At 37.0% G+C, this 22,991-nt stretch overlaps 1 protein-coding gene across 4 annotated transcripts in view; it reads right to left on the reverse strand.

Annotated features, from left to right (window-relative positions):
- Positions 1-1,656: 1,656 nt before the first annotated feature.
- The window catches only part of SHOC2 (SHOC2 leucine rich repeat scaffold protein), a 59,949-nt gene continuing 38,614 nt past the window's right edge, over positions 1,657-22,991 (reverse strand). For all 4 annotated transcript variants that reach the window (XM_086900917.1, XM_086900919.1, XM_086900918.1 and 1 more), the window contains 6 exons: positions 10,976-11,106; positions 8,074-8,262; positions 6,642-6,764; positions 4,371-4,508; positions 3,762-3,879; positions 1,657-1,904 (listed from right to left, as the gene is read on the reverse strand). In XM_086900917.1, coding sequence (XP_086757043.1) covers positions 1,696-1,904; positions 3,762-3,879; positions 4,371-4,508; positions 6,642-6,764; positions 8,074-8,262; positions 10,976-11,106 — 908 coding nt within the window. In that variant the 3' untranslated portion in view covers positions 1,657-1,695. The remainder of the gene's footprint in view (positions 1,905-3,761; positions 3,880-4,370; positions 4,509-6,641; positions 6,765-8,073; positions 8,263-10,975; positions 11,107-22,991) is intronic.

Below are 22,991 nucleotides of genomic sequence, written 5' to 3' on the forward strand. Positions count from 1 at the left end.
AAAAGACATACAACAAAACAAATTGCAACTAGATCAAGGAAATATGTCTAAATAAGCACACCTGAAAGCCAGAAATAATATTCCCAAACTTCTGCATGTGAAACAGATTTCCCATGGCATCCACTGATTTGATTTTGTGCAAAAAGGAACAGTCCTGTAAGTCACACTACCCCAGCAGCAATTCCAGTGAATATAAACTGAACAGTTCTTGGGTAACCATGGAATGCAACTGCCTCAAGTTCTTACCCTCCTGAAAAAGGACAACTGGCCCTGCAAGTGCAGCAATAGTGTACATCTCCCTGAAGCATCTTCTACCTTCTAAACAGCCAAGAAATTAATGATAAAATTCAATGTCCACTACTTACAGTGTTTCTCTTGAGCTACCAACATCTCTGCACAAATGAAAAAGGTGCCTCTTTTTTAATAGATCGGTTTAATACTGAAACAGATAGGATGAAGTTAAAAAAGAATAATCAAGATACTGAACTGAATATTTTGAAGCAAGTGCCCCAGCTGTGGGGAAAAGTGCATTTAGTTCAGCAGCAAAACAGCACAGTGTGAAGATATTGTGCTTGGACACAGAAGTTCCATAATGGAAGGAGGTACAAGGCAAGTCAAGATATAAAACCATAGTACATTGTTAACCAACCTTAAAACTTACATATATTGCAGTGTTTAAAAGTAAGACACATTCATTTATTGTACAAGGTCTATAAGGAATCCTTAAAATTTCCCGTTGTAGTTTATGACTCAACATTGTAATAAAAATGTACATATATATTATTTCCTTGTCACATAACTGTACTGTTAGACCTCATGGACTTGTTACTTCACACAATGAAAACCGCTCTTCACAGAGGATACTCCACATTTTTACCAATCTGAAAAGGTTTACTTGTGCTAGAAAAGACCAAACGCAAAAGGCTCAGTTCAGATATGTTATGCCTGCAACTGATAACTCAGGGAAGCAAGACTTAAAGGAATTCAAGCTTTTTTTTTCTTTTCTTTTTCTTTTGACTGCATCCTTTTCACCTGCCAGTTGTTCTGATGAGTATGTTTTTAGTATACAAACTGGTTGATAAAAATTCATCAGCAGAGGCATATAAATTCTAGATATGATTGATTAAAACAGAGCAAATCAGAATAAAACAAAATCCAGTGATTTACTCTGACTGTAAACAATATAAAACCACCATTTGCTTCAAATCTCAAAATAAGTTAAAAGAAAATCCCAACTTCAGGGCACGTGACCCTTTCAGGTTTTGACACCAAAAAAAAGGGGAGGGTGTGAGGAAAACAGAAAAGTTCATTATATAAAGGTTATACATTTCTCTTAACTGAAAGTAAATCTAAGCAAAACTGGTTTTGTCCCTTAAATTTCAACTTTGAGTTCATTGGCAATTGCTTTAAATGAACTGGCATTTTCAGATTATTCAGATAACTTCCATCAAGTTCAGCAAAGAAAATTTAGACAAGCATTTTTACAGAATAAAAAAAAAATCTAAATGGCTATGATTCCTCTATTAGCAGAAACACATAATGCAGTCTTAAATTTGCCTTTTTATATTATTTATATATTTATATATATATAATATAATATAAACCACATATATTATATTATATATACATATACAGACAATTACAACATTAATGCAGTTTGTATTTTGTACAGTGTATTGGACAAGTCAATGAGCATCAGACCATGGCACGATATGGTCCCTGCATTTTTAGGAACTGAATGATGAAGGAGGGTCCTCCTGCAACAATCTGAGGTGGAAGGTGGCTGAGCGGGCAGTTCTCAATACTCATTATTGACAGTTTGCTGCAAAGAGCCAGCTCAAAGGGAAGGCTGTGCAGATTGGGGTTGTCATTCAAATACAGTTCTTCCAGATTCTCCAGTGTACCTGGTTAAAATAAAATAATAACTAGTAGTAGTATCTCTCTGATTCATGAAGTTTATAATTTTAAGACAGAAGCTCTAAGTACACTTGAAGACTCTTTCCTATACAGAACCTTGAGTGAGATTCCTGTTCTCAAGCATTGCAAGTTCTATTCAGCAGTACCTAAGCAAGAATCAGCATGATTTTGTTTCCTTTAGGAGGTTAGTGCATCTCCTTTAAATAACAAATGAACTGCAAATAGAGAGAATGAAAGAACTGAGAGGGACTTCACCTTAGCTATTCAAGAGCTATGCAAGTACAGGCAACATGGAACAGCTATCTAGTCAAAAGTACCTAGGAAATACTTATACCATACAGGATCTATTCTCTATTTAAAAATATCTATGTCATTCCTTTTATGTAATTAGAATCTATAAATTAAAGATCTGAAGCCATAACTGCCATGTGCCACAGGAAAAAAGCAGAAGAGTGTGACTTCTCTGCACAGAAAGATTAACTTATGAATTTATTAAACGGAACTAACAAGTGTGAAAATTTTTTCCTGAATTCAAATTTTACAGTTTGCCTCTACTACAGATATTGCAATACAGGTTAACCAGAAGCTGGAAAACAGAGTAATTTCTTTTTAAGACTTCCATTCCTCCTTTCAAAAACATATTAGTCTTCCCCAAAATATTCCCCACCTTCCAATCTTTTATACCATAAACATCTCCTACAGCCTAAGAGAGTATTTAATATTTCATAAGTGAAAGCAGTAGGCAGAACTCATGGCATGGAAAACCAACTAAAAGGAGAAGCTATAGAAAAGATGATGAGAAACAGTTGATAGCATGATACATGAAACAGTCACACCTGACAATAAGTAACTATTCTCTCATCTGTGAAGACAACTAGCTTTAATAAGCAAGCTGTACTCCTACAACGGCATTTTATATGTTCTTAATTATTTTAATTCCACAGCATCCAAAATATCTCCATTAGCTTATAAATTACAAAGCTTTGGGTTCAGATTATTTTAATTTTTTCTCACACTGTGGCACATACAAGATGAGCAGCTGCAATAGCTCCTCACCAAAGACAATGCGAGAGACAGACCACGCCACCTTCATCTGCACATCACTGTTTCTGACTACATTTTGCTTGGTGTAGTTTGTCCCATCATTTTTTCCTCCATAATAAGCCCAAACGATAAGATTTTAACTTAAGTGTTCAGAATCATACTCTGGACTAATACAGTGGAGACCAATTATAGAAGAAACATGGGCTCTCAGTTTCGGATGCTCTGAAACTCACCTAGTCTGAATGTCTCAGGAAGGCCAAAAAAAAAAAATCCTATCCCTTTCTTTCCTTCTGTAGATTTCCTCCACTTCCTTTTCTAACCCCATCAAGGTGAAAAACAATATGAGGGCCTATACACAAAAGCAGGTGCAGAAGAACTATCAAGAAGAACATTTGCTTTAGCAGTCTACACCTTACACAAGGGTTTTGTCTACACCATGGCATTACAGTAGGATCAGTGCACTTCTTTTCTCTAAGAATAGATTCATGAAGTTGAGTCATGGATAACACAAAAATTGTGGGAGAATTTGGAGATAAGGAATGTCACCATTACAAGTTGGTGTGTGTTCAGCAGCTTTCTGCAGCTGAACTGAAAGAAAATAGTGCGTCCTTTCCACTACAGTTCAGCAAGATAAAGATCATACACTCCAGTGCTGTTCCTGTGGCACATGCTTTACATCAGGCTGTACATATTTAGAAGTTCCAAATTAATTTTGTGGCTTTTACTGATAAGCAGAATAGCTGGCTATGATATGTGCTTTGCCCAGACACACTGCATCAAACCAGACCATGGGATCTTACCAATTTCCTCAGGAAGGTGTGTGAGAAGGTTCTCTCCGAGCCCAAGGTGCGTCAGATTGGTAAGGTGACCGATTCCTCTGGGAAGGGTGGTCAGCTGATTGTTAGTCAGAACCAATTTCTAAGGGAAAAACACATTTTTACAAATTAACTTAATGAGTTTTGCTTGGAATGACAGCAAATAACAAGATACGTAGCTGAATTGATACAAATCAATGGATTCTGCTCCCCTGAATTTGAACAAGAAAAATTTCAATCATTCAACAACATTTCAAATCTCTATTAAGCATCACTGGATGTAAAAATAAAAAGGTGCCTAACAAAACACATGCCTAAACATCGAAGATTTCATGAGCATGACTGGAATAATTCCTGGGGTGGTATTGCACTCATGGTGCAACAGTTAAAAGCTTCAAAATTTTTTTGTTGAGTATTAACTAATAAAGCTGGGGAACAGTTAATGGGGACTAATTGTGGATGAAGTTGCACAAGACTCTTTTGTTTCTATGTCCAGTCTCAAATAGCTTCCACTCATCCAACAAGCTGCAATTAAATCAACATGGTGTAAATAAAGGACATTAAGATGTTTATCTCAACCAATTATTGTTTCACCTGCAGATCCTTGAGGTAAGCTATTTCATTTGGCAAGGATTCCAGTTTGTTTTCCTCTAGATCTAACTCTCGGAGTTTCCGTAGATTTCCAATTCCATGGGGAAGTTTCTTTAGGAGATTGTTTGACAAGATAAGAACCTCAAAAACGAAACAAGAACCAAACATAGAATCTCAGCAACACAGTGAGTACATAACAGATTTAGATACATTTTTTTGCATATTTTCAAGCAATGAAATTACAACATTAGCATCCATTTACAATAAGGAAGTAGTTGAAAATTTATAAAAAATAAAACAAGTCAGTGATTTAACATTTTTTTTCCAAATTTTGATGATACAAATATATTCAATTGTATATAATGTATATATACAAGGATATACTGCTTTCAGATATTATTATATGCAATAATAAATGCAAAGCAAAAACAATAGAAACTTTATTTCTTCAAATTACCAAAGAAAAACAATTTCTTCCTGAATTTGCCTATCATTTTGTTATGCTTCCTTATAGCCATCCCATAATCATGTTTTTACATTATTTGCTGTGCTTGCCAAATTCTCCTTAAAAAGCTTAGTACTTCCTCCTCTCCCTATGCCCCTTTGGTTAGGAGCATCAGCAAATAAACACACAGATGGGAGCACCCAAGCAGAACACTGGCTTTCCAAAACGGGCTGCCATCACACACCCACACCTACTACAGTGCTGTCCTCCTGTTTTTCTGCTCCCTTTTGAGTTGCGTTATAAATACCCCAAGTTCAAGAAGTGTATCCTTATTTGCAGGGTCAGTTAACAGAGTTATTCATTACTCCACAGGGAAGTTACCAGGGGTTACACTAATATACCATTTTTCCTCCAGAGAAACCCTGCAGTTCTTGGAAGTAATCAAGCCTCGTAAGAGCACCTTGAGTAGTCAGGTAATTAATTACTGATTAAACAATGCTATTATTATCTAGTTCTTTAAGATCTACATGAAACATGAGGATGTGAAAGAGGAGCCAGTGTGGACCCTTGTGCCAGCCACACACAACCAGCCAAGGTTGTAAGTGCCTGTCTTCTACTGATAATCCCGACTCTCACTGGCTTCATGCCATGTGAAAACACCACAGGCAGGAACAAAATAAAGACTTGGTGAGAATCAAAGTGAAAATCAAAGTGAAAAAAAAGCCAGTGCAAGAGGATTAGCACAAGCAGCATTTCAGTGACCATCGTTTATGCACTACAACATGCACAGAGCAGTGAGAACAGTAATGTTTTAATCGCATATCAAGAAACAAAAGCAGGAACAGACAATATTACCTACGTGCAATGCAGCTGACTTAGCACTGCTGTGGGAACCTTCACTTTTGTGTAAACACTGCCCAAACAGCCCTTTGTATTTGATTTTTTAATTACAGAGAAACACAGTGGTAACAGGTCAGCAGACCAAGCAGCTCTCCAGCTTCAGCAGCCGACAGACCACCAGCAAACCCAGTTGTCAGAGGTTACTAATTTCCCAATCATATCAACCACAGCCTTAACTTAAAAGGGAACTAGGCTATTAAGTAACCATTACTCTGTTATAATTTTTGCCCCACACTACAAAAATAATTAAATATTCACAGAAGAAGCCACACTGGAAATTTGCAATTTCAAATATGGCATTTGTTATAGTTCTTTAACAAATTTTTCCCAGCAACTCACAGAGCCTACACAGTCCCCTCAACTGCCCAAACAAGTACCTCTATCTTTCTGTCCCTCCAAGGCAATAATTTGTCTCTGCTGATGGTCTCCTGAGAAACAGGATGAGGGGACAGAGCAGGTTTAGCTCATGCTTTTAACCCACAAGTTCTTCCCCATCAAAGGCTGAGAATTCCCACCTGTCTGCCTACAAGGTTCACAGAGCTCAAGCCACCCCCAGCTGTCAAATATTTAATTATGTTTTTCTGATCTCTGCTGCTTCCATGCTGGTCTCCAGGAACTGAACCAAGTTCAGCAACATTGCATTTACAACACTAATTCCTGCTGAGAACAATTTTCTTTGTACCTGGCTGAAACTATCACTGTACATACTCATACTATACCTGTGCACATTCATCAATAGCCTAAAGAACAACATTCAAAAGCCATTGACAACAGCCACAAACATGCAGCAGGGGATTTAACAGCACAGACACACATATTTCTTTAGCTTCATTTGACCCAAAAGTAACGTTACTTAAACCTGAAGTAGAGAATTCCAATGTTGCAAGCAACACTTAGCTGTTAATTTATACTCTTTATACTCTTCTCACCTCAAGAGAAACAAGCCCAGATACATCCTCAGGGATTTTTGTGAGCTGGTTAGTCGCTAAGTTCAGTTCTACCATACTTGTCCAAGTCCCAAAGTCCAGAGGGAGAGACGTCAGCTGATTGTCCTGTGATTTAACATATCAAACATTTAGGGTCTGCCCTTGCAAGAAGCTGGGAAGGCATCTGACAGATTAAACAAACTGCTAACAGAAATACTTCATAACAGCATTGTCAATAATGGAATAAGATGAATAAAATGTTAGCTATTGGACAACTTTTTTCAAATTACACCAAATATTAGTGGTACCAATCTAGAGTTACAGAATAAACTCTCTGTTACTAATATGAACTGAAGTGGAAAAATTAGAAGCACATAATTCTCAAGATCTCACCAAGTGGTTAAAACACCTTTTTGTTCTATTTCCGCTGAATACAATGGATGGTGGGTTCAAGAAAAGAACAGAAAGTTCACTGCAACTTACAAAGGTGCTATCACCAAATGTTTGAATCCTAAAAATATATGGAGTTAAAAAAAAAAAAAAATTCCAAACAAACCAATCAAGAGAATAAACACCACTAAAAAAACCCACCAGAACCCACACACCAAACTCTGCTGAGGAGAAAAAAACCCAACAAACCCACAACTGAAAAAAATGAAAAAAAACCCCAAAACTCCCATATACTTAATGGCCCAAAGTAAAAGCATCTGAAATTGCTCTGAACATGCTACTGCTCAAAATAGTTCTACAATATTTGATTTAGACCAGACACCACAAAATCTTTTAAAAAACGGTCATACAAATCTCTGGTAAACAAGCAAAGTTAAAAATGGGTATATGATAAAAACTGGACTTAATACAAATTGAGGATTCATTTGTGTCAAACTGTATTCTAAAACAGTAGCTGAGCTTAACTACTGCTCAAGCATTTCTTGAAATAAATCTGTTCATAGAAAAATATCATCTATTTTCCCTACTTTAACTGCATTAGCACACTTGAAAGTTCTTTTGCTGTGCTCTTCAACCACTGCCAAAAGTTTCTAGACTTAGGTTTTGAAATACTATATTAATAAAAATTATTTTACATAATTCTCTTTATAATGTAAACTGTAACAGTGTCTGAGGGAGAATAAGCTAATCTACATGTTTGTGTCCCATGTGGATATTCAAGAACTTTGCAGCCAGCTTTCTTATTTTCATTGTTCAAACTCTATCAAATGTGCCAAAATCTGTACTAACAAACATAAAGACAAATTAGTAACATCTTGATAGCACAATTTTAGACTAATACAGAATTATTTATATATGTGATAGCAGCAGCATCCACTTCAGCGTGATAAATTCATTCCTTACATTATTAAGTCTGCCAGAATTCACAGAGCAGCAAACAGTGCTCCTCATTGATTTTACACAGTAGCATGTTTCTGTGCCTCACCTTCATGTTCAGCTTACTTAATACTTTAGCTCTAGAGAAAATTCCAAAGGGGATTTTATTGATGCGGTTGTGCTCCATATTGAGAGAGTAGATTGTGGAGAACTGGGACGGGCCACCCACAGGATAGGACTGGAAGCAGTTCCTGGCCAATGTTAAACTAGTCAGTTTGACAAGGCTGGATAAAAGACCCTGTAGAAAGAAGAAAACCACCCAAGAACTTAGGACAGATTTATTTGAATGCATCTCTTTTCCCTTATGGGTCTAATTAGAAATGTTTTTCCCCCTCAAGTCCATCCCCTGAAGACGTGTTGCAACACACAAACCAGTGTTAAATTTGATAAAACTTCCACCAGCAACAACCTCTGCTCACAGTCATCAGCCACTACCTTATTTCCCCCTTCCTCCCTGCATGCTGACAGATACAAAAAAAGCAAACATACCACATTTAAAAGCACAAGTTTGGGAGGTTTAGTAACTCTTTTCTCCTCTGAAAGCAATTTTTTTAACAACGTATTGCTCCAGGAGCGCAGGGGCCACGTGTCCATCCCCAGCAGCTGTTTTGGCCCCAGCAGCTCACCCACATCCAAACTGGGCTCAAAGAAATATCAACCCCACACAATGGCTCCCAAAAGAGACATTTGATAATTCCAGTACAAATCCTTGGTAACTTCATAAAAATCCATATTGTGATCACAACTTGTCAGTGTCTTGTAATTATATAATAATAATAGTCTGAGATAATCAGACAGAGAAAAGGAATAGGATGGGTTTGAAAATTCATTTGTTCTTTCCTTTTTCTAAAATATTCCAAAATAGTTAATGCTCTGCATTTTTCCCCCCTCAAAAAACAAAAAGCAAGAAGCCTGTAGTTATACTGGATAGCAACAGCTGTCCATTGAATCCAGAGTTTCATCTCTCTTGACAATCTAATTAGATTCCAAAATCCCAGCAGCCCATATCTCAGTTTATCTGTTAGTTACGTGCCAAGCACGTTGCTGGAACTGTGGAGATGAATAATGAGATCTAAATTACTGCTGAAGTGTCACCTTTGCTTATTACTACACCAACTTGAATCCAGCCCTATTTGCTTAAGTATTACAGAAATTGGAGATTTATGCACAGTATTACATACCATAAATAATGCAACATCTGCAATCAGGAATGAGCACTAACAAGATAATGATTCCAACCATATTCCTAATGTCAGTATTTCTGGATTGCAATTTGAGCTCCATATTCACTGTAAATGCTTTAAGAACATGGCTTAGCTGTTTCACCAGGAAAGCTCTGGCTGCTTTTATAAATAGTTTATTAACATTATTGTAAATAAAATAGCATCTAATAGGGACTTATCTACATGCACTGGCTAAAACTTTAGACACTGGGGGCATCTCAGCAAATATCAGTGAAGTATTTTCCCCACTACAGATAAAATAATGGATCTTCAAATCAGTATTAATCTAACCTAATCATTAATTAGTATAATATTTGGTTAGGAAATATTGTTTCTACCTATACTTTCACTAACAGATATTAGTCCTAGGGTTAGGCAGTCCCTGAACTCTAATGCATTTTACTGCTTCAGATGGATCTTTGCATTTTAAAAGCTGGTTTTAAAGTCTGCTTGTATACCAAAAAAAATCTAAAATATGTCAGCTAATTCACTCTAATAGCCTAGAGTAATTAAATGCATTTGAAGGGAAGCAAGAGAGCTTTGGCAGTACAAAGAGAACAATGCTCTTACATCTATGAGAGCAGTGCTGCCTTCTTCCAGCCCATCCTTTTAAGATAAAAATATTTATTAGGCATTGTGTCAGCAGCTTCAGCTATGCTTTGAAATTCAGAAATTTCTTCTACAAATACAGCTCTTTGTCTTATAGCAAAACATGTTTTATTTTAAACAGATTACACTATAAACTATACACTTCTGTAAACTGGAGAGTTAACATATCATTGGCAAATATACCCGAAGAAAGCAGCACATCACAAAGGTTTGTATTATGACTGAATGTGTTTTGAAGCAAGTAATCATCCCTCACATTAGCTTTTTGTAATTACACCGTTGTTGCTTTTGTAACATGTCTGGGTGGGGTGGGCTAGCTTAGCTCTCATCCTAAAAGCAGGCTGGTGGCTTTCACTCTAGCATTTTCTTCAATTATACTCTTGCCCAAACATTCATTAAATTCTCTGTTTCAGTCTATCATTGCTGAGCTCAGAAATTTATCTGAGGAAAATCAGTTACTTACTGTTCTTTGCTACTGTAAATGCTCTGCCTAATTCTGAGTATATTTTTTTTTTGTATTTATAGTTTGCTATATACATCTTTAGATAACCTTTTAACTTGTTCTCTACTAGTACTTTAGATGACTTGGGGTCATGGGGATGACAGCTTAGGAAAACAGTTTACTATAATTAAAACAGAAGAGACTATAAACTTTATGTTGTGTCATGAAGTTTTCATCTTAAAAGCTTCTAAAGAAATTGAATAAATATCCAAAATAAGAAGCAATCACATCAGATTTTTTTTCTGTCATCTGAGCAATTACTTCCAGGCACTAATGCTTCATGAAGCAGAAACACTGAGAAACGCTTATCTGGCTTGAAGGGTGGGAATCTGAACTTATTATTTAAGGTTTTCTAAAGATACAGGACGGCAAATAGAATCACATGTGTTGCTCCCAGTTTTGACTCAAGTTGTATGACATTAGTCCTTCTATACTGCTTAAATATACCTCTAATATTTATACAATTAACATAATTCAAATACTTTTAGGTTAAAACAAAGGGTGTTCCTCAGAGTTAAGATGCAAGATGAAATAATGCCCCGTGTTCCACTCCCATTATAAGACATCGATGCCCTCCAGCAGCATTCCCTCCCCAGTCCACTCCCTGTACTCCTCACCTCTGGTAAAGTAGAAATGTTGTTGTTCTCCAAGTTCAGCTCATCAAGTTCACTGCATTTTGCTAAAGACTTGGGAATTGCTGACAGCCTATTGTACCTCAGGCCAAGCCGACTTAGACTGGACAGATTTCCTACGGGTAGAAAACAGGTGTTAACATACTGTGAGAATCACACAAACACACAGAACAAGGTGTGACTTCTGATTCTTCTGTTGTCTCCCACCCTACACTTCAAAATTTCAAAAGGTGAAATGGAGCCATCATCCCAAACAGGACATACACAGGTTTCCAACGCTGAAGTCAACCATGCAGAAGTACACAGTGCATATTAAATATTATTCTGAAGTTCTGCATAATATGATAAGCAAGCAAGGGTTATGTCCTACTCTAAAAGTCCTTCTATCCTGATCTTTCTATTAACAAAACATACTATCATTTTCCAGATGTCCCCAAAATGACTTTTTAAAATTACAGACAGTATCATTCAATGCCATGACTCATATTACCAGAACCTGGGCATGCATCATACATCTCAGATCCTGGCAAAACAATTTCCTCTGCAGGGAACAACAACCCCACAGCTTTACCATCCTCCAACAGTAATAAAGCCTTCAATAGGTGATAGGAAAAAACCCCAAAGTGTCTACGTTTTTGAGCGATACTTAAGAAAAAGTCTGGCAGGAGTCTACAAAAATCTGGACAGTAGTGCATGTAAAAATATTTCTGAATATTGCTAGGCTGATGATCCCAGTTGATATGTCTTTCTCTCAGGGAATAAAAATCTTGAGAAACAACTTGAAAATTTTTCATCTGAATCTCCCTTTAGCTCCAACCTTTACCATCAAACAAGTACTGAAGACCAAAACCAGCTGCTCAAGGATGTTGTTGAACTATAGGGTTCTGGGACATTTAGCCTCTCCTGCAAGTAGCAAGGCCTTGAACTTCACTGAAAAGCCAGCTGTCAAACTGTACAAAGAAACTTGACCTCTGGTTCACCCCTACTGTCAGAAAAGGTGTCTGTGCAGGTGTGGACTTTGCACCAGGGAAGTTTAGGAACAGGTTCACACAAGTAGTTCCTTGCTGTTTTACATTCACTTTTACAAACACCCATGGCACAACACCTTTGTTCTGCAAACTGAAGTACCAGAAAGATTAGAAAGGAAACACAGGATTTAACAAATGGTAGAATGAATAACCACCAGAAGTAATTTAAAAAGATGAAGGGGGCCTTAATATGTATAGTCCAACTGCTCATTACGTGAAGGCTATGCTTAGTGTCTATGCATGTGCACTTATACAAAGGTTATGGAGCACAGCAAAGAAAGGAGTAAATGTAGATAATGTCAGACAGAGAAAAACTTCCAACAAAGCAAGTGGAAAAATATCTCTTTCCTTAACCTGGTCAAAATATACAGTAAAAATGTCCCTATATCACCAAATAGTTGGAAATGTAGATAACAAAAACTTGAAACTGGAAACAATGTTGTATGATTTGCTGTAGCTTCTAAAACAGAGAAGTCACAAGAGCAGTGAAAGTAAAACAAATAAAAAAGCACCAAAAAAAGAATAGGAAAAAACGCCCTTAGCTCCCCCACAAAATTGAAACTGAAAAAAAATCCAAAACCTGCAACCCCCTTAATAGAGAATAAAAATTACCTACATCTCACAGATCAAGAAAAAAAGAGGATGAGTTTTCGGTGCATATCTGATAATTATCTAACAACAAATTCTTGGCAACAAATTTTACTTAGTACCATCAACAACTAAATGAAAGTCAAAACATGTAGCTACACACCATTACTTAACTAGTAGTATATTCAACTGGGATTATGAGTTCTATTTTTAAAGTGCTGGATTCTAAGCAAGTTTAAAATGAATTTTTATAGAAGCAGCAAAGAAAGTCTTCACTTAATTGGAAAAAGGCATTTAAAATCCAAGGCTATCAATACTGCACTTCAGTGCACAAATCATCTTTACCTGTTGAATCCTGCAATCCATATACACACTAAAGAGAATAATTAAGACATATTCTGATCCTACAGTCCACTAGTATAAAGACACAGATTTGTACCTCACTTAGCTATTTCATGCTGTATTTATGAGATCAGGTATTACTGGCTGAATAAAAAACTGGCCTCACTTCACACAAAAAAAAATTCTACTGCAAGGCTCCAAGATCATTAGGATTTTCCATCCTAGAGATGAACAAAGCGTACCCTGACTGTATTGCTCTGAATTGTTATTTAATATTTTACTAAAGAATGAACAACAAACTTTACACCAAGTAAGATATAAACCTACTATTCTTTTCACTACCTAAAACAAGCACTAGATGCTGATCTGGATTTTTCAGGCAAAAAGGACGAACAGAGAAGCAGACAGCATGATGCCAACTGTTGCTTAGCAATACAACATTGCTGTGCCAGTTCCAGATTGTGAGCACAGGCTGTATGTATATGGCTCTCTTCCTACCAGCAATGTGGCATTTCAGAAAAATGAAACAAGGCAGCCACTAGAGAGAGGCAAAATGTACCATAAAGAAGAAAATGACACATGTTGGCGATCCTCATGACATTATCAGAAAGGAGGCATAAATAGCAGCTCCCAGTAATTCCTCCTCATCATAAGTAGCATTTCTTAATAGAACTTTATCACTGTTTCTTTACTAGATGTCTTTCTTCTCCATGGGAAAGGCACACAAAGGCATAACAGAAGACACATCCCTGTGTGTACCACATTTCTTATGATTGTTTTACACACCACAACACTAAATACAATTACTCCTGAGGACAAAACCAGTATGACTTCAGCTGGAGCTGCATCAGTAGCACCTCTCCCACTGCTGCTGGAAGGACTATCCTGGGCCCAGCTGATGCAGACAGCGTATGCCACCTTCTCATTTCAAGCCAGAATTTATTTACATCCAATTTACAGCCACTCAGTCTTCTGTCAACAAGGCTCAGATAGATACCTTCTCATCCTCGAAGTACATACACACACCTCATTGTGAATGTATCAAAGTGTGAAACCCTTATCAGCTTTTATCTTCACATGCTGGACAAACGAGATCTTAGTCCCAGCTTCACGAAACAGTATGACCCTTACAGCTCTTCCCTCTGCCAGGTGTGTTCAAGTTAACTTTTCTTTCTAGCAGGAATGCACCTGCTAACATTTGCCTCCATGGTCCAGGGGCCAGCTGACATGAAAACCACTTGACCAATTGTTTTACCACAGAAACTGTTACAAGCTTCTCAGGATCACATTGGCTGCACTGACCCATCAAATGATCCCACTTACAGCTCCCTGAGCTCAGCATTACCTGATACTCATATTTGGAGTTGCTTTACAGTGCTTTCACTCATCTCCATCACTTCCAGCTCAGCTACTGCTTTATGAGATGCACAGCACTAGGTATCTGCTGATGGGCTGTCAGGTTAGATCTAAGGAATAAGTCAAGGAAGGTAACAACTGATCATGATCAGCTCAGCCAGCCTCTCATCAGGATCATTTGCAGTTGTACTTTAGTCACTGAAGCTGTACCTCAGCAGCTCCCCTGGAAAAGCCCCTTGCAGGTAATGACTCAGAAAACGCTGTACTAGATGTACGTGACAGTTTGATAACCACAAGTGAAAAGCAGATACCAGCAGGAAAAACAACAACCAAACCCTTTCCAACATTTTTTCTTAGAGAGCCCATTATGAAAATCCTTGTAAACTCAAGTGCCTTATTCATTGGTACTTCTAAAAATAAGATCGCAAAGCCTGACGAAGCCCTAAACTTACACCAGGCCTAAGCAAGTCACTGAAAAATTGGCTTAGTTCAACTTTTGTCAGAAACAGTCACTCTTGAGAAGCAGGTTTCACAGACACCTTCTCTCAGGTCCATTTTCTCACCAGCACAGTATTAACACCCGTGAGCAGACCCCAGCTTCAGGGCTGAAGTAACCTAAGCACAGAATTAATAATCCCTTCACTGAAATGACTTTATGTCTTTCTCAGGATTAGCTGCTTCGTTTACACAGAAGTGAATAAAAAATCCTTGGAAGCATGCAAATCCAGAAACATTAAACAGTTACAATAAAAGGGATGCCAAAGAGATTGTTTAAATTAATTCTTTATTAAAAGTACTTCAAAAATATTAATCAAAGGAAAAACAGGTGTTTGCCAATCCTAAAACAAAGAGAAGACAGGAAATGAAGCAGGAAACAATGCTAACAAAACAATATTTTTTGTAAAGAGCACCTGAAGTGGTCTCTACATCTCTTTTTTATCTTGATTATCATCAAAATCAAGAGAAAAAAGAACTAGCAATCTGAATAATACTATGAAATACAAATTCCTAATTCAAAGTCCTACCAGTGCATTTTAAACAGAGTTACAAATGCTCTCTTCTTCTGAGATTTGCCACACCTCTTCCTTTCCCTCCCTTAGTTAAAATAATCCTTCAAATTCCCTATCCTTAGATGAAGGGTCATTATTAATGTGAAACTTAGTTCATCAAGCTAATTTGCTATCAGGACCAGTTGCTTTAATTTAAAATCTGTTCACTAGAGAGAACATCTACAGATAACATTAAAAACACAAATTTAACTTCTAAGAGCTACGCACATCAAAACCCCATAAGATCATAATCAACAATATACGTGAACTTCAGCACACAATAGAAAATTGCAGGAACTTGCTACAAACAACATGGCACTACTCAGTATTTCAGATGGTCTAATTTGTATAAATATTCTTAGATTTTTATTTGATTCAACTTGGCATACAATGAGCAGTCACCTAACTAAACTAAAAAGGAAAAAAAGCTAAAGAACATGTTTTACATGGTCACATGTTATTTCATAGAGTGCCATGTGCTTAATTCACTGATGGATCTTCTAGCAAAGAGAAACTGCTGGTTTGCACACAAAAGATACCAGCTGTCATTTTTAACTAACTGGAAGCAAGAGGTACAGCCAAAATTAATCACACTTTTAAAAAAAAAAATTAAACTTGATGTCACTTTAAAAAAACACACATTAATTAAATTTAATACACTACATGGTATTAATCTTGCAGTGAGAATAACGAAGACGATAATACAAAATAAATTTCAAATTGTATGGGAGATAGTAGACATGCTAGAGATAGGCAGTTGTTGACAGAGATTAAACACTGCATTCAGGTATTTCAACAGTGGCTCCTGGTCTAAAATAGCCCTGAGTCAGAAGATGCCTGTACCATATTCTGTACTTATTATATACTAGTTTTCCAGATGTTAGCCAAACTCTGTGACAATTTAACTGTTTAACAGATTTTTAGGTGAAAGGAGCTATTGGTGTGTTTAATCTAATGTCTTATCAGAAAGCAAACCAGATCCCCTGATAGTTGTAGAGTAAAACGAAAGGCTTCAGATAAAGTGTTTTAACCTTCAGTTGCACTCCAGAAGCAGAGAGCAACAGCACAAAGTGACTGGTCCAAGATAGCCCAAAAGAGATCACAGTGATCTTGTTGCAGAGGAAACAAGAACAGAATCTCATAGTCATTATTCATCTGGTCTGGGGGCACTTTCTTCTTAAACCAAAGCTTGTAGGTTTGTATGAATTTTAACTTGTCTCAGTGATCATCATCTGAGAGACAACAAATCCCTTCTACAATCCCTACAGCCTTAATGTTTCACATGGCTGACACCCTAGAAAAACTGGGAATGGGACAGAAAGATGATGGGGGTGGGAGGGCAACCACTCTTCGCAGAACTGCATAAAAGAAAATCCCTCCTGATCATGACTACCAACTATCAAAGCCAAAGCATGAAATGTAATTATTCTGTTCCAAATACAGAAGTATAGTTAAACACAATACAAAGTTTGACTTAATTTTACTGCTTTAACAGTAAAGTGACTTTTAGTTATTTTAATTTTTCTTTTCAGCCACCAACACCTCCTGATATACTAGGCAGGCCAGAGTAAGAGACAAAATCAAATTCACAAATTACCAAAGTCAGCAGGGTCCATCTTTTTTTGCCCTGCTCAAACCAAGGAGTATTATCCTCCCTCTGCAAATTCTAGGAGTTCTGATGAAGATATTATCTATTAGAAAACTATTTAACAATTTAAAACTAGTCTTTACCACCCTTACGAGTTTAAATGCTATCTGAATTTAGCAAAGAGTTCTCTCTACTTTCAGTCTAACACTATCATCCAAATACAGATTTTCCCTCATTATATCAATATTAAAACACTAAATTGTGACCATATTGGCAGTCAGCTATCTCCCAACTCTGATTCCAGACTGTAACATTGCTGACTGTGTGAAAGAGGAACACAAGATACTTAATGCAAAACTTAAGCAACAGAGGCTCAGGTACCCAACATGCACCACACACACCTGCATAAGGCTAGAGAGCACAAACTCTTAGTGACATGTTTCTGAAGCTAAGCAATGAAAATTTAACTTAAAACTCATTTAATATGCATTCATCAAAATGTATGTAACTCACAGACCTGCTCGTCTCAATTCTGATGTGCTCCTTTGAATCACTCTTCCCTTGTGCCAGCTTCTCACATAAAGAAAATAAGATTATAGGCTTTTTCTTTCTGCAGTATACTAATCATTCCAAAAATGCTGAGCTGCAGTTATAATACATCCGTACACATTGGTCTCCGCATCTAATTACTGTGTGATGGTACATGCATTCGCTAAAATAAACTGTCCTCATTCTGGTCTTACCAGGATGAATATCCAACCAAAATACAAAAGAAAAAATACTTACATAAATACATTGAATCAATAAACTCAGAATTAATTAGCCACTAGAAGCTATCCTAACCTTTAATGAAAGCAGTATGTATGTATTTAGCTACACTGGGTTTGCATGGAAAATGTATTAATTAAAACATAAAATGGAAATTATAATTAACTGAAAATTTTACAAAAATACAAAAACACATTGCAACAGAGACAAAAACAACAGCTGGACCTTATTTTGAATTATCAATGAAAGTGTTGCATTTTACTCAATTCACACTGCATACAGTAAGACAAAGCAACTGAAATTTATTTTATTTAATTTTTCATTGGTAGTGTTTTTATTTCCTTTTCAAATGACTATTTAAAGCTTTCCTGAGAAATTAAAGATTTATATAAGTGTAAATCATATTGTATGAACAGTTTATACCTAACTGGCAATGCAATAAAAACATTAACGTTTCCTAAGTGAATGATGCGTTTAATTTTTTAAGTCTGCCCTACTATACAAAGCAAACATATAAATTGTACAACACACAAATGTATCTTTACAATTTCAGTTAATTACGAAATGTGAGAATTATTTTATGGAGACCAGGGTTCCATTTTGTATCTTCCCTGCAGATGAATGCTGTCCAACAGCAGATGCTGGGAGAAGCTATAGAAAGGGGAAAGGCCACCCTGAAACTTCCCGAGGAGTGAAGGAAGATTCAACAGAGACTTCCCAAATGTAGAAGCAACTGTTACAATTTTCTTCTGCATAACTGCCATGTCACACTGTGAGCTTTTAACATCTACATCAACCCATGAAAACACTGAGCCACAAATGTCCCCTGCCCTTCACATGCAGTACTGTCTGATCTTCACTAGTGTGAGGCAACAGCTCACAGCCCCATCCCTGCCCTTCTGAACTTAGATGACAAAATGAGCAAGTCACTTCCCATTTACCCTCTACTTGCCATTTTCCAGTCAATTTCGCTACTTTACATTTACTAAATCTAGAATTGAAGGCAACAAGAACCAGAAGTTTTCCTTAATGAGACCACCACAAGAACTAGACAGTGCTTACAGTAATACAAAAATTAGAGTACAAAAGTGGGAGCCACTGCTTTCAATCAGATAAAGAACAGGCTGAGCTTATTGCAATTGCCCAATACTAGCAGAATCCACTGACAATTACAATTGACAGCATAGTCCAAGAAGAAAATCTTAGACCAAACATCAAATGCTGATCAGCTCTCCCACAGCGAGCCTAAGGAAACAGGCTTGATGCCACAAAGCAGAGAATGCTCACTGACCAAAGCACAAAGTAATACTTAAATGCTGAGAATGTGAATATTGCTGTGAAAGCTGGAGCAGAAGCCTCTACACTTTGTCCCATCAGAACAGTGAGTAATTAATAGCATCAAACCCACCAGTCACATCTCAACATTGCCCCTGATCTGAGAGAGCTGCAGGTGCTCAGACGTTTCAGAACAAGACTCCTACTTTAGCTAAACCTGCCAAATTTAAAATACCATTTTAAAGTAGTTACACATTTCTTCAGAAATATCTTTACTTCTAGGGACTTAAAAGATCTCAACCACAATTTTGCATAACCTGAGCCGTACCAATTCCCTAAGTCTGGTTCTGCTCATGCATTGTCTGTTCTCTCTGCATGTTTTATCAACTGTAGGTTTAAAGAGCACAACAGTGCTCTCAGAGGTACACTGGGGTTAAACAGGTTAGAAGCATTGTTTGAAGCACAATTTCAACCAGCAAAACCAATACATAAATATTATTTAATTTCGTGAAAGTCATGATTTCAGCTTCTGAGCTATAGTACCACAGTGAAGGGCAGGAGGGTAGTGCAGAGCTGTAAATACACCTCCTGTTTTCCTAACCATCTCTTAGGAAATGTGCTATGTCAAACACTGGAAAGTGTGTCCACTGACAGAATTTTTTGTGCTTTAAAAGTATAATTTTGAAACATTTACAATTGACTATTCTTTTACTAAAATTTCTGTTGCCTTAGATGTCTGTGAATATGGCACATTTGACTACAATCAAACTGCACATGTAAACACACAAAACTAGAAAATTACAAAGCAGATGAAGAATCTGGTATTTTTAAAAGCTGTAACTTTGTTTCTGTTATATTTCTTTCTCCAAGTTTTTCTGTGCTTTTACATATGAAATTGTGAACACATTTGTGCAGAAGGCTAAAATTAAAAGTTCAAAGAGGGAACAGTCACAACGTGACATGTGCAGGACAAAATTATCTAAGCTATCTTGTAATCCTAAGAAACAATTTACTCCACCCAAAATTTGTTTTCAGTCTCTAAAGTTCATAATTTTAATATAAATGGTATATTGTTCACCTTCCTCTATATAACTTATGGATATGAGCATGCTAGCTAAGTATACAGAGATAAAACACTGTGTAAATAAAAGTAGCTAACAGTTCCACCACCCTCCAAAAGAAAAAAAAAATCCAAAAAGCCACCAGAACATGGGGGGTGGTGCAATCTGCAATGAAAACACTAAAAAGCTACGATCCCACTATGATTTTGATTCTGGGCTTGAGATTCTCGGAATGTGCTAAGCCATTTCACAAAGCTCATTTTTCTTACAGGAAGTGATCTAATAGAAAAAGTACTTTACAATTTTCAATCAACAGAAATACAGATATGAGTGTATCAAGCCAATATCTATAAAGCAAGGCATTAGGTCACTTCCTGACAATTAATATCTAAAATCGACATTTGTTACTGCACAAAAGCATGCTTCTACAGCATTAGTTGAGAGAAGAACTTGGTATTTTTACAGTGGGTATATTGGCTCTGCTACCTCTGTAATCACTGCTGATGCATAATCCCTTCCCTGACACTCCCCTGCATGTCACCCTCACGTCCCTGTCTCACAGCTCCAGCACATCTCAGTACATGCTGTTAGTTACCAAACAAGCTTTTTTCAAAAATTTGGCAGATTCTGCAATCTTTCTATAGTAAAACCAAAACTTGTTCAGATAGTCCAGCAGCTACTTTAAGAGGGTTTTCTGATGGAGAGGAAGGAAGGGGTCCTTTCTGAGGGGAGGGAAAAATAGAAAGCAGAGGGGGCTGTTTGTTTTTCAAGGCAGCGTGACAAAAACATCCTTCTCAAGAGAAAATGAGGCCTCCATCAGAAGGGTGTCAGTGGGGGAGGAGGGGACAGACCCGACAGTAATGGAAAGTCTGGTCCATAACAGGAGGCTCATGGGCTCACAGAACATCAAATATTTATAACAAGAGAATGTGCTTGGTCCGTTTTGTCCCCGGTCTGTAACCCAGAGTTTGACTGAACTGAGAGCCATTAACAGCACTCATACAGTGAGCACCCTGACACCTGGAAGCATGTAAATGTTGCAAGAAAAGCCAGTCGTGGCAAACACCCAGGAGCAGGGCAGAGACAGAAACTGCAGCGAGAGCTGGCGAGGCCCACGGGCCGCCCCCAGCCGCGCGCGCAGGCGGCCACGCGCTTGACTCACCAGGCTTTTCTCAGTACTCAAAGTTTCTCGCTGAACAATCCCAACCACGAAGCGAGCTGTAATCTGAAAATCATGCCGCAACTTGCTTTCATATGTTGAACCAAAACTGCAATGACTAAGAAATAAAGCCAATGTTGCTGAACTGGCTACGGCTGCCTTTTCTGCAGCGTGCATAAATGTAGGCTGATCATTATCATTTAAGATGGAACCTAAAGTTTTTCCCTCCACTATTAAATTCTGTTTGCAAACCACATGAGGCACAAACACGGATTTCTGATTTTAAGTGCTTACTTAAATACTTTTTTTTTTAAACTTACTGTTTACAAGAGAGGCTTTCCAGTGGAGTAAAAACTGAACTAGAGTAAGGTTAAGGACATGATGGCTCACTGCTGTCTCCTACCATTATTCAGCTGTCTTTGGTGGTTTCTTGATCTCAGATATTCAGATCTTGATATTCAGCTCAGATAAGCATGTAAAGAGACAGCTACCAACATTTAAAAGCAAATAACTTCTAAACATTATAAAGACAATGCAGCGGGAAAACTAAACAAAGAAAATAGAAATCCAGTCCAACCAGGTATGAACTTGACTCAAAAGAAACCACCTAAGCTTACAGAAACTTTCTTAAGAAATAGGTGAGTCCAAACTATCTTGATTGAAGAGTGAGCAATTTCCTATCCATCACAAGTGATTTAACTGCCTAATAACTTTGTGCCTCTCCTACCCAAAGACTTTTCCCTGTAAGGGGACAGTCTTGCAGCATATTACAAATGAGATTTTTCTGGTCCTTTGAGAAGTTTGGTGACTACCAGGCACTAAACAACTTCGTAAATCATACTACTACTCTGCACAGGAATTAACTGCATTAGTCTATAAGCTTTGAATATGGAAATCTCACACTTGCTTAGAGAATTTTTCCCATAATTAACAGTTTATCCAGGGAACTCACTCCCTAAATGTGATACATACACTACACATAAGTGTTATGTAAAACAACATTCAGCAAGATTTATAAAATAGCAACAAAAATAAAGGCTTTACTTATGAATGGTGTAAGTTAGACGCAAACTCCAGATGGAATGGGATCTCCAGAGTTTAAAAATATCATCAATCCAGGAAGGAAGTTTAGTTCCAGTGGATACATCATCAGTGTAAACTCTGCTCAGGTCAAACTTTCTCAACCAAAAGCCACAGTAACTTCATCCTCAATAATTTACTGCTAGAAGAAAAGCTGGAGTATCATTACGTGGTTCCTCACTTTATTATGCATCAAAATACATTATTAAATGCTCAATATTAAACTGATAATGTTCATTCTTCTGAGTATGTTCTGGTGACAGAGCTTAAAAACATAATGGCCTTGTTTTTTAGTCTTTTTAATCACTGTAGCCATCTTTTTCTGCCATCTGTTTAAAACTGATTTAATGAGACAGGAAAAGTCATATTTTGTTGCTTTATCCCATAAGAGATTCTGAAACCAATCAGGACTGTGTCTAAGTCTATTATTCCCAATGTACATTGCAAACCTTCTGTATTCTATTGCATATATTGTGGACTTGGGAGATTTTTTTAGATGTTCCACCAAAGAACATAACATATACATTACATTATATTATATACATTAATTTAAAACATTTATGATTTTAGTTCTATTTTTCTTTAGGCAAAACGTAAGTTAAAATTATCTGCCAAAGTACTATGCTTCAACTATAAGTGAGCCTTTTATTTCTTTATATGCTCAGTTTCATTACAGAATGAACAAAGTAATAGACATTTGATTATAA

Source organism: Cyanistes caeruleus, chromosome 8 (assembly GCF_971803275.1).
Source record: "Cyanistes caeruleus chromosome 8, bCyaCae1.hap1.1, whole genome shotgun sequence".
NCBI classification, from domain to species: domain Eukaryota; kingdom Metazoa; phylum Chordata; class Aves; order Passeriformes; family Paridae; genus Cyanistes; species Cyanistes caeruleus.